General features: G+C 44.2%; 1 protein-coding gene across 1 annotated transcript in view; it reads left to right on the forward strand.

Moving 5' to 3' along the window:
- EFEMP1 (EGF-like fibulin extracellular matrix protein 1) overlaps positions 1–15,911 on the forward strand; it is a 466,054-nt gene that overhangs the window by 320,661 nt on the left and 129,482 nt on the right. Inside the window, exon 6 of the mRNA XM_078649310.1 lies at positions 14,748–14,867. Coding sequence (XP_078505436.1) covers positions 14,748–14,867 — 120 coding nt within the window. The remainder of the gene's footprint in view (positions 1–14,747; positions 14,868–15,911) is intronic.

Raw genomic sequence — 15,911 nt, forward strand, 5'->3', positions numbered from 1 at the left:
ACAAGTCAAAATACATTAAAAAAGAACAATTCCCTCCACACACGCCATTATTATTAGGGCTCCCGGTTTTATGGTATTTTCCGTCTGTATTTATCCATATTTATTTTTTGGCCATTTTATCTATATTTATTTTGTGTTTGCGTATAAATAAAGTTGTAATACTGTAATTTCCATATATATTTAACTGACAGACGCGTACTCATACTTTGATATCTGTTGTGTTTTAGCTATTTAAGCTGCCAAATATTACACAATACATACACTGGTAGATATTAGCACTATACCATAAATATATGTTAAAATATTCCGTTATTTAAAGACATTTCATCCTGTTATTTAATTTCCCATGCTGTCCATCTGCTCAGCTGCTGGCCTATAATTCATGAAAGAAAGCACGGAGAGTCACTTAAAAGAAGCACAATTTTCTGTATTTATACACTTTTAAAGATAAATGCAGACAGAAAACACATTGGGCCATATCATCAAGAAATGGTGATACATTATCGCCGCTTTTATCGGCAGGAAACTGCCGCTAAAGCGGCGATAATGGGCTTGATAATATGCCCTTGTGAATTCCCATGGAAGCCCAGGTTAACACTAGAACCTGGGCTTCTATGGGAATTCACAAGGGCACATTTTCAAGCCCATTATCGCAGCTTTAGCGGCAGTTTCCTGCATATAAAAGCGGCGATAATGTATCGCCCTTTTTTGATAATATGGCCCATTGTTTTCTGTCTGTATTTATCTGTAAAAATCCATAAAAACGGAAAACCGGGAGCCTTAATTATTATAGCTTTGGGTGGCATAGAATAGTCTGGATTGTCCGACCTGTAGGCGTGCGATGGTTCGTAGTTGTGTTGATATGATCCTTGGCAGAGCTAACAGGGGCAATGGGTGGTTCATGCTGCAGTGGCTGTCTGACGAGGTCCCTGGCATTTACTTTTTTTTTTTCAAATGAAGCACTGAATAATTCAACATAATCAGTCGCATCTCATCTTGAACGCGAACGTTTCATCAACAGTGGAAGTGGTATAAGAAATCACGGATGTGACATTAAGCCAATGGCCAGAATGTAAGCATTTTGACACATACACGAACACTGGGGAATTCATGCCCATATCATGAAATCCCAGCTCAGTGTGACACACTCACTTTTGGATGAAATATTCAGTCTTTGCATACATAACTACGTTTTCTGCTCACAGTTTCCGATTTGGGGTAAATTTCCCCAAATACATTCCAGAATACTGAAATATTGGGTTGCAGAAACATTTCAAGTGACACTAAAGTGCTAGGAAATATTTTTCGCACACAAAATAGAAATTTCAGACAAAACAGTGGACATTTTTCTGCAAATTGTGTCTTCACACGTCAATATAGCTGTTCTGATTCACCATACCATCTTGACACACACACGTCCAGACCTATAACCCCTAAGCAAACTGGCAAACATCACGTGCAGGAGGGGAGCGGTACCACCATATTATGTATGTGGAAATATGCATTCGCAGATGTTTATACCAAGAAGGTAGCATTGTTTATTGCACAAACATGCTTCAAAGAAACGCTAAGTGAAGAATGGTGTCATTTGGATTGCTTATTAAAATGCTGTGGCTTGAAGTTTATTCATTATTCAACTGAATTTGTTTTCTTAAATTAATCTCTACCTCTCAGAGCCATTATTTCTTCAGATGCCGCAAGCCATAGGCTCAAAAGATTACTCAGTCTTTCTTCTTCCACTTTATACCCAAACTGCATTTCTAGCTTTTTTGCAATAGAAAGGACTTATTTTCTTCCACAAAAAACAGTCCCTGCTTAGCGTGATGAGGGATGAGATGACTTGGCCTCATAAGGAAAACCCGCAGGTAAAACAGAAATCTTCATAACCACCGTGAATCCATTTTTTACGCGTTATTTTCCTTTTAGGTTAAAAGTAAGTTTTAGAAGAAGTGTTTGTAGTTATAACAGATAAGCTCAACCCTTCCCCCGCCCCCTCTTCAGCCTCAGCTCTCTGTGCAACCACATTGAGTTTGAGAAGAAAGCTGCCTGTCTGCTGCTGAGTGTGATCTCAGAGGCTTACCTCCCAGCAGAAAGTGTTGGGGCCCCAAGGGCTGCATTTGGACTGCTCTGCTGTTCTGAAGGCACAATGTGAGAGTTGTCAAAGCCTCTGCCATACATAACCTGTACATGCTCTACATAGAAACTGGGCCTTGTGCTCTCTCTGATGTTATGCAAGCAAGCCAAGAGACAGAAGTGCCTCCATGCTGCCCTGTCAACTAGGTTTATGTCCACTGAGGATGTGGCACCAATGCAATTGAAACTCCTGTGCGGACTGCCACATCAGCCCTGTCCATGTCCCCCATCCTTTGATGAAGTCCCTGCAAGAATGTTGGCCCTGGGTCCACATTGGAGTAAAGAGCAGCACATATGCTGAATACTGTGGATAACTGGAGTGAAGGAAGGCAAGTTGTCTAGCTCCTTTTTATGAACAGGGCCACCTGACTGGGTGTGTGTGTGAGTGTGTTTGTGTGTAAGGACAGCTCTCTGGGAGGGGACTTCTGTGATGAATCCTCAGGATACTACATTACATCCCAAAAAAAGTCGGAGTTTAAAGTAGAAGAATAAAACAAAATATAGTGATTAAGTCCAGTAGACAAGATGTAGTTTTCAGCACACAGCACATTCACACTGGCTGAGCAGCTAAGGAGATAATGACAGAATATTAACATGAACAGGATACTACACAAAACAAATCAGAAATCACTTTGAGTCTATCGATCTCAGAGTCAATCAGCAGGACAGAGGTGTACCGCTGGGCAATTGATACCAGCTGTAAAAGAACATAATCACTCAAGTTAATAATATAATAATGAAATCTGCCTCTTCCAGGAAACATGGGCCAGGGACGATCTATTTAGAGCTGGCTTTGCCTGTTTTTCTGTCCCCGCAAGGTGGTGGGGTAAGGGTAGACCCTCGGGTGGGCTAGCAGTTTGGGTGGGAGTCCATATAGGGTGTAGTGCTAGGGTAATGGCCACGCACTCAGAATCACGCCTGGATTATATCTTTGACGAGTGCCGGGAGTGGCACAGGGAACGAGACTTTAGGGTAGTATCCAGGTGTGACAGCGACCACAATGCACTGAGGCTAGATCTCATAACACCCAGCGTCTGTAAAGACAAATCTGGTGTTGAGAGTCGATCTGACGATAGGCTGCTCTTAGCACCCAACAGACGTAGGGTCAGATGGGATAGACTGGTCACTAAGTAGGGAAGAGGTGTGGCGCCACGGCCAGGGCGACTGCCTCTGGAATCTGGGGATCATGGTTCGATCCCCGGCTCCGGTGCCAGATTAGCCCAGCACCATGTGACTCTGGGCAATAGCTTGCTTAATCTTCCCGACGGCCCCCAGCGCCTAGAGACCCTTACGGGTGATTGTGCGCTTTACAAATGTGGATTATTATTATTATTAAGCCTGAGCAAGTGGCAGAGCTCTATGGATCAATAACACCAGTACTGGAAGCAGTTGCTGCATTAGATTTGGAGAGTTCATCTCTGCCAGTATTTTTTAAGCTAGGAGAGCTAAACAGAAATCTAGCCAACATCCTAGCGGATATTTTAAATCCTATAGGGCCAAGTGTCCGTAGAGCTGGCAATAAACCCACGTGGTATAACAGGGCCTGTAGACTGGCAAAAACTGAACTTCTGGCGGCCCTGAAACAAAACTCCACCAGGGCGTGTATCAAGCAAAAAAGGCTTGTATATCGCAAATTAATCTACCACGCTAAGCTAGAGTGGGGAAACGAGAACTGGGCTAAACTCGTATCCGCACTTGCAATAAGAGACGCGCGGAAGTTCTGGTCAGTGGTTAATACAGGCTCGGAAGAACCAGGCGTGGCTGTCACTCCCAACATCTCTGCGGATGTTTGGGAGGAACATTTTAAAACTCTGTACCAAGGGGAAGCTGAAACCGATCACTGGGTGCGTGGGTGCTCTTCCTCTCCGCAAAACTCTACCCACAAGATCTTTGAACTTGAATTCACAGAGGGAGAAGTGAGGGCCGCGATCTCGAGATTACACACAGCCAAGGCACCGGGGCTCGACAAGGTGCCCGGGGACCTGTTCAAGCATGAACCGAGGGTTTGGGCTCCCTACCTTGTGGCTATCTTCAATGCTATATGCAGAGGTATGGCGGTTCCTAGTACTTGGCTGGGCGCAGAGATAGTCCCGATCTTCAAGAAGGGCTCACCTCTGCTCCCAGCCAACTACAGACCCATCAGCCTCATTGACGTGTCACAAAAACTCTTTACAAGGCTGATCCTAGACCGTATCCTAGACTGGATAGAAGATGGTAACATCTTAAGTCCCTACCAAGCTGGTTTTAGAAAGAATGTGTCTACGGTGGAGCAGATCTTTCGATTGATGCTGCTCTACTGGAAAACTGTCAGGATCGAAGGAGGCTCACTTTACACTGTGTTTGTTGACCTCCGTGCTGCCTTCGACCTTGTCCCGAGGGGGAAACTGTGGCACGTGCTGGAAGAACTGGGCATACCACCGGCTCTCCTGACAATGGTAACACGCTTGCACGAAAACAATTACGCGCAGGTCAGGTGTGGTAAGGATGGTTCCTTGTCAGCCAGATTTCCCGTTGGCAGGGGGGTGAGGCAGGGCTGCATCTTGGCTCCCACCCTGCTCTGCCTCTATGTCAACGGGGTAATCTCCCACTTGCAAGCAGTTCCCAATAACGATGCCCCAAAGCTTGCTGGAATTGGTATCTCAGCGATTATGTTCGCTGATGATACCCTACTTTTAGCCAAGTCACCAATGGGTATCCAGCGAGTTCTGGATGGCTTCGTGTCCTTTTGTCAGGATTGAGGGTTGGAAATCAACACTATGAAGACAAAATTTATGATCTTCAACCCTCCAAAAAGCACGCGCCCGTGCCCTGTGATAGGAGGTGTACATCTTGAAAGAGTTCAGACCTTCGAGTACTTGGGCATCACATTAAATGAAACCATGTCCTGGGAGGTAAAATCCCAAGTAAAATCGCAGTTTAGGCTCACACAAAAAGTGGGGGGTATCCTTAGGCTCCTAGGAAATGCACAAGTGAAACCACTGGGCCCACCCCTGGAGATTTATAAATTGCAGGCTCGGGGGGCTGTAATTTATGGAGGCGAATTGTGGGGCCATAAATGTACCCCTGCAATTACGGCAGTAGAGAATAGATTTTTAAGGCAATTGACAGCTCTTCCACAAAGCACACCACTGTTCCCACTCAGGCTGGACTTAGACATAAGACCTATTAACGAAGAACTGGGTCTCAAGCCCCTAGTCTTTTGGAGGAGACTTTGGGTCACCCCGGAGCTAGAGGGCTATAGGCTCGAGCTCCTCGATGTCTTAAGGCTTCCCAATGCACGAAGTATTCCCTGGCTGAAATATATTAGGGAACAACTAGAGAGACTTGATCTTGAGACCTTGTGGTCTGATCCAGATGAGGCATGCAGTAAGGTCCCCCGTAAGATGCTGGCTAAGTTCTACCATGGGAAAAATGTTAATGCACGTCTATCGAACACCCAACAAGGTAGCCTAATTAGTACTTTTTTCATGTTTAAAGATTGCTACAAATTCGAAACTGCTTTCAATGATGTTAGCCCAGTTTTCCTTAGGAAACTCTATCTGCAGTGGAGGTATGGGTCACTACCGATCAGAGAATTTACAAGCAAGTGGTGCCCACTATCTCCAAAGAACTGTCCTGGCTGCAAAGCGAGTATAGAAAACGAACTGCATGTTCTATTCTTCTGCTCTGCCTATGTAAAAGCCAGGAAAAGGTGGATCATTCCTATTTGTAAGAACTTGGGCATGAACCAGTGTATGCAAGCACATAGAATTCTTAAGATGGATCTGTCACGGGCAATTGTGTTTGCAGTCTCGAAATACCTAGGAGCCATGTGGATCATCAGAAGGAAGCTAGCGAAGACGGACTAAAACAGACCATGGCCGGGATATCCGCCTAGTTGTTGGGGGTCAGGACTTCCAACTAAACGACTATGTTAATCAAGCGCACATGCAACTTTTTAAACTGAACTGCGAATGTTGAGTAACGATCCATTTTATCCTAATGTATTTTATGTCACAGACTTTTTATTCCCTTTCTACTGGAACAGTTGGTGATTTTAACTCCTTGTCTTACTTCTGTTTTTAAAAAAATGAAATGAACTTACTGTGAAATGTTTGTAAATAATTGCCTGCTCTTTTAGGACATTATTGTCAAAATAAAGATATACAGACAGAATAATATAATCTAATGTGGGCCAGAGCACGAACACTGCTGGGGAGAAATCCAGGATCATGTCAAAAGAGAGCAGAGTTGGTCCGTACTACTGATGCTCGAGAAAGTTTGTGGTTATTGTACACAAAGTCAAAGGTGCATCAGCGGTCCTGGTGGGGCCATACAGAGTCAATTGCTAAGCTTGCTTTATCATATTTATGTCACATGTATCTCTGATAATATCTGTGAGGACTTGGAAACTTGTCAACGCGCTCTAGCTTCCAAAGTCTTTGTATGGGTCACCTCTGACTGCGGAATTCTTCAGTGGAGCAGTGCTGAGACATCTTTTGCTTCTGCGTGTGGACCATGATGTGGTTACATGTATGCCGCATGTGAGCTGCTTCAAGACCACAGATGAGCCACTGCCTAGTCACCCGTGGAAGACTTAGGGACAGATGGTTCATAGCTAAAGAGTGCTGAAGACTGGAACAGGATACCACTGGCCTCAAATATTGAGAATCTAAGTGCAAACAGGTAAGTATAGATTTACTTTTATTAACTTCACATCTATGCACCTTGAAAATATATATATTGTCAAGGTACATATATTTGGAGCTATATGTAGTAAAACTTTACTTACCTATAGAAACTTACCTTCACAATTCTTTTGTCCTTGATATTCTTGACACGATATTCTGTCCACATATTTTTTCCTGATATTTTGTCTAAACACTGGTGTATTGAGGGTTAGTGTGATGATAACTGGATTGATTTCATATCTCAGTGAATCTGTGAGTTGCTGTTGCTGAAATCTTCAGACTTTTCAAGGCGAATGTGATTCTTCTGTGTAATTGCCATATTTACAGGGCAACCAATGATGGTGTCTCGATGGTTGTGCTAGAAAGCTAGGCATTAGAAACTATGCCCATAAGCAGCTTGGCTTGCTCTATATCTCCACATTGTGGTTACGTCAGTGGCCTGCCTGTCACAGTCAGCAGTACAAACCAGGCATGATCCAGTCTCTTCAGAGGCCATTGTAGGTTCTTCTGAAAACTGGATGGTCACTTCCGTGTCTTGTTCCTGGAACTCAGGTATGCACCTTTTCTTGAAAAGGCCAATATAACCTGGAATAGAAACTATGCTGTAATTGATGGATCACCCTGAGAGCAGGCATCATTCCTCTGTCTCTTCATGGGTTACATAAATATTCTAGTGTAGCATCCTGCCACCTGTTCTCCCTCTTTAGGGAGGTTTCATTGAGTGAAATGTGTGCTGCAGCAGAGGGCTGCAGTCTGGTGTGATTGTCAAGTTATGGCTGCAATAAGGACCAGGAACGGTTTGCAAGCACTGGAGCATGTTGTGATGCTGGGTGTCAGACTCTATTCACAGTGGAAATAGGACAGGGACTTCTGGGCTCCAACCATTGTGGTTGAAATCGCTACATCTCGCTCGTGTTCAGCCGTGGCAGCCATACTTCCAGGTTGCATCGGCTCCATGGTCTTCATTGTCCTCCACATCTTTGCCAACTCTGTGCTGTCATCGCTGGAGCCTGTCTGACTAGACAGTTCTTGTATCAGAGTAATGGCCCCAGCGATGTCAGCCAAGGATTGTTGGGGAGCATGGAGCTGACAGTGGGTGTCCATTAGGGATTGTAAGTGGTAAATCATGGGACTTAGACACCCACATATGGCATGTAGTTTGGCTGCCATGAGGTCGAACTCCACCCGCAGCTGATCAGCCATCTTCTCCTGGCACCCTAACACACGGCGTTGGAATGCCATGTGTTGGTCGTGGGGGTCCTGTGAGCCAGCCATGGTGGTGTGTGCTTCCTGCTGTGTGGTCTGTGTAGGGGGTGGGGTCACCTTGATGCAGCTGGGCTGCCCTGCTCCTGGAGGTGGGTTGCGGAGGCTATCTACGAGCTGCTGGAGGGTGTCGGAGCTGAAATGTAAAGGGGAGATGCAGGTTAACAGTATTTTCCATGTATGTTGACACATTGTACATGTTTCCAGACAGACAGCATGACAATTTACATTGTGACTGTTTTGGAGAAGCTGGCTATTTGATGGGAGATAGTGGACATTTCGACTACATGACTGATGTGAGGTTGTACTCGTACATTATCATCTCACATTTTCATGTAATGCCAGATGTGATTGGCCAGTGTCTACGCACATGCGGCACCAGTTGTGTCCTCTGTCCTGTGGTGTAAGTGTTACACTTTGTACCACATTGTTGTGAATGTTGATGTGCTGTGATTGCTATGTGTGTGTGCTGCATTGTGGGATAATCACCCCTGCAGCTCTGATTTAGCGGCCCCATATCCCTTTGAGGTGGTGTGCCTTTGACTTGTGCGCGGATGTATGACATTACAATGCATGCTTTTACCACGCATGCTTTTACAACGCGGTATTTACAACGCATGCCTTTACAATGCATAGCGCTTTGGGGTGCTGGATAGTGAATAGTTTAATTTACTATTCCAACTCCAGTCCCCGTGGATAGTAGGGAAGGTGTTGGATAGTAAATTAAATCTATTCCCTATCCTAGAGCGCCCTCCAGCGCAATGCGTTGTAATGGTTTGCGTTGTAAAAGTTGTGTCGTAAAGGCACTGCGTGGTAAAAGTTGCGTTTTAAAGGATGTTTCCCCTTGTGCGCTTTTCGGGTGCTGAGATGTTGGCGACTGGGGTCATTTGTGCTTTTGGACATTTTTTGAACTCATGTGCATTGTTTGTCTGCAGATGTGTTGTTGATGTCAGGGGTTGTATGTGCACGTGGATGTGTCAGAGTGTGACCTGCTACTTTGAGGATGTGATCCACACTGGGCCGCCTCAGTGTCATGTCATACACCATGTCATATATTTTGGCTGCAGCCATGCTATCTATCATGCAGTGAATGAATGAATGAATATATTTTATTGTATCAATTAACAAAAATTGTTACAAAAAATGTCCTATAAATTATCCACAAAACTTGCTTGCTACAGTAATCATCGTTAACTGCTACACATTTGGATGCACTAAATCCTGTAAAGCAAATCCTAAAAATACAGATCATAGATAATAAAAACATTAAAACCCATGTGTCAATTATCAATTCAAGGCATTCAAAGGCCTATTTTGGAATAGAGATTCCAACAAAGTGCAAAATAGATACAGCTTGTCGCAGCGTGCAAATCAAAGTCTGGGCATGCCCAAAGTGCAGTCTTGAAGTTCTAAAGTGCAAGGTGCGTTACTTAAACGTTCTTTAACTTTATGTGCAAATTTGGCGAACCTTGCCAATTCCATCGGTGTCTCCAGGCTAAACAAGAGTTTCATGGCATCCTTGCAATTACGTGTCCCATATTTTAAAAACAAGGGCCTTAGTAAAGTGCGACGTGCTTGTATTAGGCAATGGCATATGCAGACCAAATGGATCATGGATTCTTCATGGTGGTGGCAAAGTCTGCAGGTGGTAATCGCCTCTAGGGATTTCCAGCGCCTGTTGATATCTTTTATCGGCAAAGCCATAAGCCTCACTGTTAAGATTTGCTTTAAAATGATCTTGTTTAATGCAGAATCGAGGTATGGTTGCCATAACCGATCTTCATAGGAGCTTACAAGTATCCCAATGTTACTTTTGGAACGATTCAACTCCTTCATATCTTCTTCTCTGGATAATGCTCTAACTTGTTTTTTTATTATAGATTTTAGTGTACCAGGCTGATAAGTCAGATCCTGCAGTTTGGTCATGTCAAGCTGTAATGCTGTGCAGGCAGTTTTCAGGCCGTTACTCCATGAGTTATTGGCTTTCATAAAGATCATTTTCAGGGTTGACTTCATTGTGTTCGGAGGGGCCGCACAAACCCCTCGGTAGAACCGCACCAGCATTGCCCAGTGCTCATAGTTTTGTTTGTTCAACCCAAATTCCAGTCGCACCAGGATGTTTCGTGTATGCGCTGGGATCTGGAAAATTCGCTTGTAGGCTCGGCAGTTGATATGTTCAAGGCTATTAACAAAAGCCGCAGGAAATGCTAACTGGCCATATGTTATTGAGGGAAGCAGCTTGGCCCTTATAACTCTTATAATGGATTTTGTTGTTGGGCTATTTAGTTTAGCATTCAGCTTGCACAAGGCGAACGTCACTGCTCTTGCCTTTATTTCGGCTGAAGCAAGGTAAGCTGTTGATTTCCCATTACTCATCAGCCAAACCCCTAAGTAATTATATTTGGGCACTGTTGTTATCTTCAAGTTGCCCAACCTCCAATGCTGTCCGAGTTTGTTGGCATACTTTCCGAATATAATTAACTTTGTATTTTCTGCATTTGCTCTTAGGTCATTCTTGTTGTTGTAGAGATTTAGTGCGTCCAATAGTCTTTGCATGCCTACTTTTGTTTGATCTAATAGCACCATATCATCTGCATACTGTATTAAAAATATTCTATTTGAGCCAATTTTCGGAGATAGAAGATTTGCATTAAGAATAGTTTTAGCAAGGTCTGCCGTATATAAGTTAAAAAGCAAAGGTGCCAGTACACAACCTTGTTTTAAACCACGGTCTGTTGGAATCTTTTTGGTAGCTGAGTTCATTGAAGTTTTCACCTGTACCCAAGTTCCAGTGTAAAGGCTAATTATTGCCTTTAAAAGAATCTCTGGTATTCCCCCAACCTTGTAGTTTCCGCCAAAGCAGACTCCGATTGACTCCCTCAAAAGCCGCTGAGTAGTCCACAAAACATTCAAATAGAGGAAGCGACTTTTTCTGTGTAGTCTGTTCTATCATGTATGCAAGGGCTAAAATATTGTCTATTGTGGACGCCCCTGGCCTAAAGCCATTTTGGCAACTTGGTAGGATTTCATTTTCATCAGCCCAGCTGTGCAGGTCTTGTAGCAGGAGGCTAGCATAACCTTTCGCTTCAATGTCTAAAAGGGCTATCAACCTATAGTTTGAGGGGTCCCCGGTATTGCCCTTTTTGTGGATAGGTTGTAGTAAAGATCCTTTCCAAGTCTCTGGGATCGTTGAATTTGCCAGACAATGCTGGTAGAGCGGCGTGAGTATGCTACTCCAGAAATCGCGGTCTTCTTTAAACAATTGTCCTGGTAACCCATTAGGGCCTGGTGCCCCATCCTTTCTAATGTTTTTTAAAATTGTTGTCACGCGTTTTCCTATGACGGGGGCTTCTGGAGGTATCTCCATATTTAATGGGTTCCTTACCACTGCCGATCCAGGTATGTCGTCTGTGGCTACTAGTGGGATTTCGGGTAGAGCAGTGCTGGTAAGGAGCTCTTGGTTGTGTGCTGATGTCAAGTTTTGTGCGTCACAATATAATGTAGTTACATAGGTTATCCAAATGTCACTAGCAACCACATTGCACCGGTCTTGGCCATGACTGGAAAGCTTGTTAATATATGCCCAGAATTCAGCCTGTTTATTTGGTTTTAGCAGGGAAAAGACATGCAGTGTCACTTGCATTGTCAGTGAGGCTCACAGAGCTGCTGCTTTGCTGGATTCAGCACATTTGCATGGGCAGGTTGTGGGATTGGTGATAGGGAGTGGGGCGCCTTTGTGCACATAGTGGACGGGGCCTACTTGGTGTTTCTATGTGTGCTGCAGCTTGCCAAGTGTATCAGGGACATCTGCCACAATCATTGTGCATTTGCAGTGTGCTACACATGATTGTGCATGTGTGCCATTGTGCCCATCGCCGTCCATCCCCCCATCACGGGTCGTTACTCACCCTGTTGCTGTCGAGTCAGGTCATATCGAGCTGTGTCTGGGCTCCCAACTCCTTGCACTGTCTCCACACTGATGACTGTGGACACCATTTCCTACAGCTCATCCAGCTCCTCCTGTGGTACAGGACTCCCACCTCCAGTTGCCTTTGCTACCTTCATGTTGGCAGAGAGTTTCTGTTTGGTTTGGCTTTGTACATCATGCCAGCACCCCTTGACCTCCCACAATGACCTCCTCAACACTCCGACTGCATTCACGTTGTTCACGATAGACTGCCATATTTCTGTTTGTGTTGCCAATGACACAGTGGATGTGACGAACCGTTGTTGGTAGTGTTCTATCACCTCAATGGCGATGATCCGGTCTACCTGTGGACTGAACCCCGTCTTCCTCTTCCTCTTCTCCTTGCCCTTCCCTGAACACAGGGTTCCTGGCTGGTCCTCCGTGGGGCTTGTGTGATTCGGGCTGTCCTCTGGATTCGGTCCGGTTGCATCCATGGTGCCCCGCAGTTTGATTTGATTTTGGTGTGTATTTTTGTTGCTTTTATAGTGCATTTTCCTACATGACCCGTGGGAATTGCAGGGCTGTTGCTGGTTGTCTCTGAGTTTTGTATCGCGATTTGGGGCATTGCAACTTCTTTCGCGTTTCGCATTTTTTTGGCGTCATGTAGATTTTTGCATGGTCATTTGGCGCATTATCCTGCTACTATCGCATGCTGCCGCCGGGTTGGGAATACAACGGTAACACAGTGTTGTTTCGTCGCGATAGACTGCGATGTGAAGAGTTGCATTAAGCTAATTTTGCGATGATTATCACACGTTCTTGAGAATATTCCCCAATTACTCTTATCTAGTGGCATAATAAAGATTTAGATATGTGCAATTTAAATGAACTGGCTCATGATGTCTGTGAGGAAAAGCTTCGAGATGCTCAGTTAATAATGGCATCCTACTACTACATGTAAAGACAAGCGATACTCTTTAGCCCACAGGACCAAATAAGCCCAATGTCTGTGAAGGAAAGCCTCGGAGATGTCTGTTAAATATTGTCACTCCGCGATACACGTAAAGACAGGCGATACTCTTTAGTTCGCAGGACCTAAAGACAGGTGTAACCCCTTTCGTTAATTGCCTCCAGAAAACATGTTGACAGGGTGAAATCGAAATAGCCAAGCTTAATGTACCGCCACACGAAAAAGATACCCATAGTTAGCCCAGGTTCAAAGATACTCAGTAAATGGAAAAAAATGTAACGCCTCCAGGGTCCATTAAGCCTATCACCTCTCCATCTGTACCCCAGTCGGTACGAGAGCTGGAACTGGAGGTGCCCGGTAGCTGCTCACATGGAGCTTTTATTGTATTCTGAACTCCGTTTTTTCACCTGTAACGCGTAAGCGTCATCACTCGACGGATGAGTGCATTGGGAAATGTAGTCTTGAACTGTAGTCCCGTCCGTAAGTGCTTTGTATGGTTAATTGGACCCGCAGTATTTACCAAGGAGGCACAATTAATCTCACTTGGAGTACGTATCCAAGTTCTGCATTTGGAGATTATAAACTGTAAAAATAACTGTAAAAAATAATTGTAAAAAATAAGGGGAAACCGGCACCTCAGAATGGCAGAGCATGGTGGGACATGTAGTCCATACTGCTTGCACTTCCGCATGCTAATAGGTAAATGAAGTACAATATGGTTGTTACTTGTGTTCTGTGTTCGAGTACCTAAATCAGTGTACTTCACATTATCTTCCCATCGTAAAGCTCGGGGATAAGAAAAGTTAAGGGTCATAACCTTGGTGCATACCAGAGGCAGTAGGCAGCGTGTATTCTATGCGGAGTACTTCATATTACTACTAGCTGAACCTGTACCGCAGTCGCGCCATGCATTAATGAGGGTGGTAATGCTGTTGATGTCAATGCAATGTATGTTGTCAGTTATGTTCTGTTAAGGGTGGAACTCAGTCAGTAAATAAAACGCACCAAGTAACAACACACGTAAAAGGTCCAGTCCTCATGGGAGGTTACAAATGCAGACAAGGCGGCAAAAAGGAAGGACTACTAAGCCTATTCACGAATCAAAAGCAACTATTTTGAAAGGACAGTAACATGAGCCAACTGAAAAGATGGGAGGGGAAATGGGCGGAGCTTCTGTTCCATTCCTCAATGCAGCATGTCTCGAAGAGACAGCACAAGCGCTCCCTAGGTGAGACCTAAAAACACGTTGAAGTGGCAAACCTGCTGGGAAGAGGATGTGGGAGAGGAGAGGATGTGGTGTTACGCAAAAGTTGCTGACTTTTGAACTAAGGAACCAGGAGCTGCCGACTTTGGAACTAAGGAACCAGGTTCAAGTCCCAGCGTCGGCTCAACATCTGTTGATTCTGGGCAAAGTACTTATTCTGCTCATGTCAAAAACGTTATCTTGTTCTGTGTAATATAACTGGTGCTGATGTAAAGCGCTCCTTGGTTCGAGTTCGTAATATATCAAACTGCAAACAACTCACTGTCCGTAACCTCACACTATTCCTAACCTCAGAAGGATAGTGCTACAGCTAATTTAGGGCGAGTGCCAATGTTGTGTTCCACATAAGCAACCTTTACCCACAGGTTGTGCAAAATGAAATTTTTTGTGACATGAAACATATCAGCGAATAATGTCCACGAAAGTGAAGTACTGTAAGCTTTATGTTAACTATTGAACAACGTAATATAATTTCACAGCAGAGTATTGTGTTGACCATGCACTCCTGTCTAATCCCTATGTTGTTTTTCTTTACACCAGATATTGATGAGTGTATGCGACCCCCGTACTGCCACCACAGATGTATCAATACACCTGGTTCATTTTACTGCCAGTGCAACCCTGGTTTCCTGCTCACAGCCAACAACTACACTTGTTCAGGTAAGCGCTTTTCAGATCCTACAACCGAATCAGCTGACAGTACTTAAATCCTATCGAGTTTCTGGTTTGTTTGTGTTTTTGGTGAGCTGGCTTTTATTAGCTGACATAAGAGAATAACAAGCAGTATTGGCTCATGTCTGACAGTCCATGGCGACTTATGAATGGAAAAAGGGTTAATCCCCTTCAGGATCTATTAAAAGTAACAAACGAATGCAAAAGTTCACAAATTAGTCAGCAAACTTGTGAAACATAAATGTGCAAGTGTTAAAGACCCTGGAGTAACACGATCGGGATTAAGCCAGGTTAATAAGCAACAACTTTCCATTTAAAACCGCCTTGTTCTTTTTCCATTCATTGCTTTTCATTCCCCCTAGTGTGTCATTTAGAGATACATGTTTCTTTTGGACAGACGCGTTGGCAGTGGTCTTATAATATTATCAGCATTTGGCTGACGATAGCTGAGCTTGATTGCATTTTGTGTGCGCTAAATACGTTTATAAATACTTTTATTTCGTGCCTGGAAAGGCAGTGGTGTATCAAGGGTGCCATGAACTCTTATGTGAACCAGGAAAATTATCCTCTTTCACAATTTTCTGCTGTAAAAAAATAGGCATCAGTGGGTTGCTCTGGCTTCCTCTAATCCCTGGGTCCCAGTGCGACTGCACCCTCTGCACTATGCGAGCTATGCCCTGTGGGAAGTTGTGTGTCTACAGAAGATGACATCAATGAATGATTTGCGCACCGTTTCCAGGACACACTCCCCATTAGGACAGTCAAGTTCTGCAGCATCCTGCCTACATTAGTGAAATTTTAATATGATATGCGGTTTTTAATAATTAATTTATATCAGATGAATTGCCAAGATGCTATTCCTGCTAAACAGGTTCTACATTAAATAAGGGCCTCTGGGCATAAGGCCACAAAGTGATCACTACTAATGCTAAAATATGAGGTTCGGCCCATATTACATAAAGTGAGAACTAGGACCGCTAAGTTGTTTGTGCCCCGGTTTTGTGCTGACTTTTCTCTTAAATAGTTGAAGAG

The sequence above is a fragment of the Lissotriton helveticus genome, chromosome 6, assembly GCF_964261635.1.
Source record: "Lissotriton helveticus chromosome 6, aLisHel1.1, whole genome shotgun sequence".
Taxonomy (NCBI): Eukaryota; Metazoa; Chordata; class Amphibia; order Caudata; family Salamandridae; genus Lissotriton; species Lissotriton helveticus.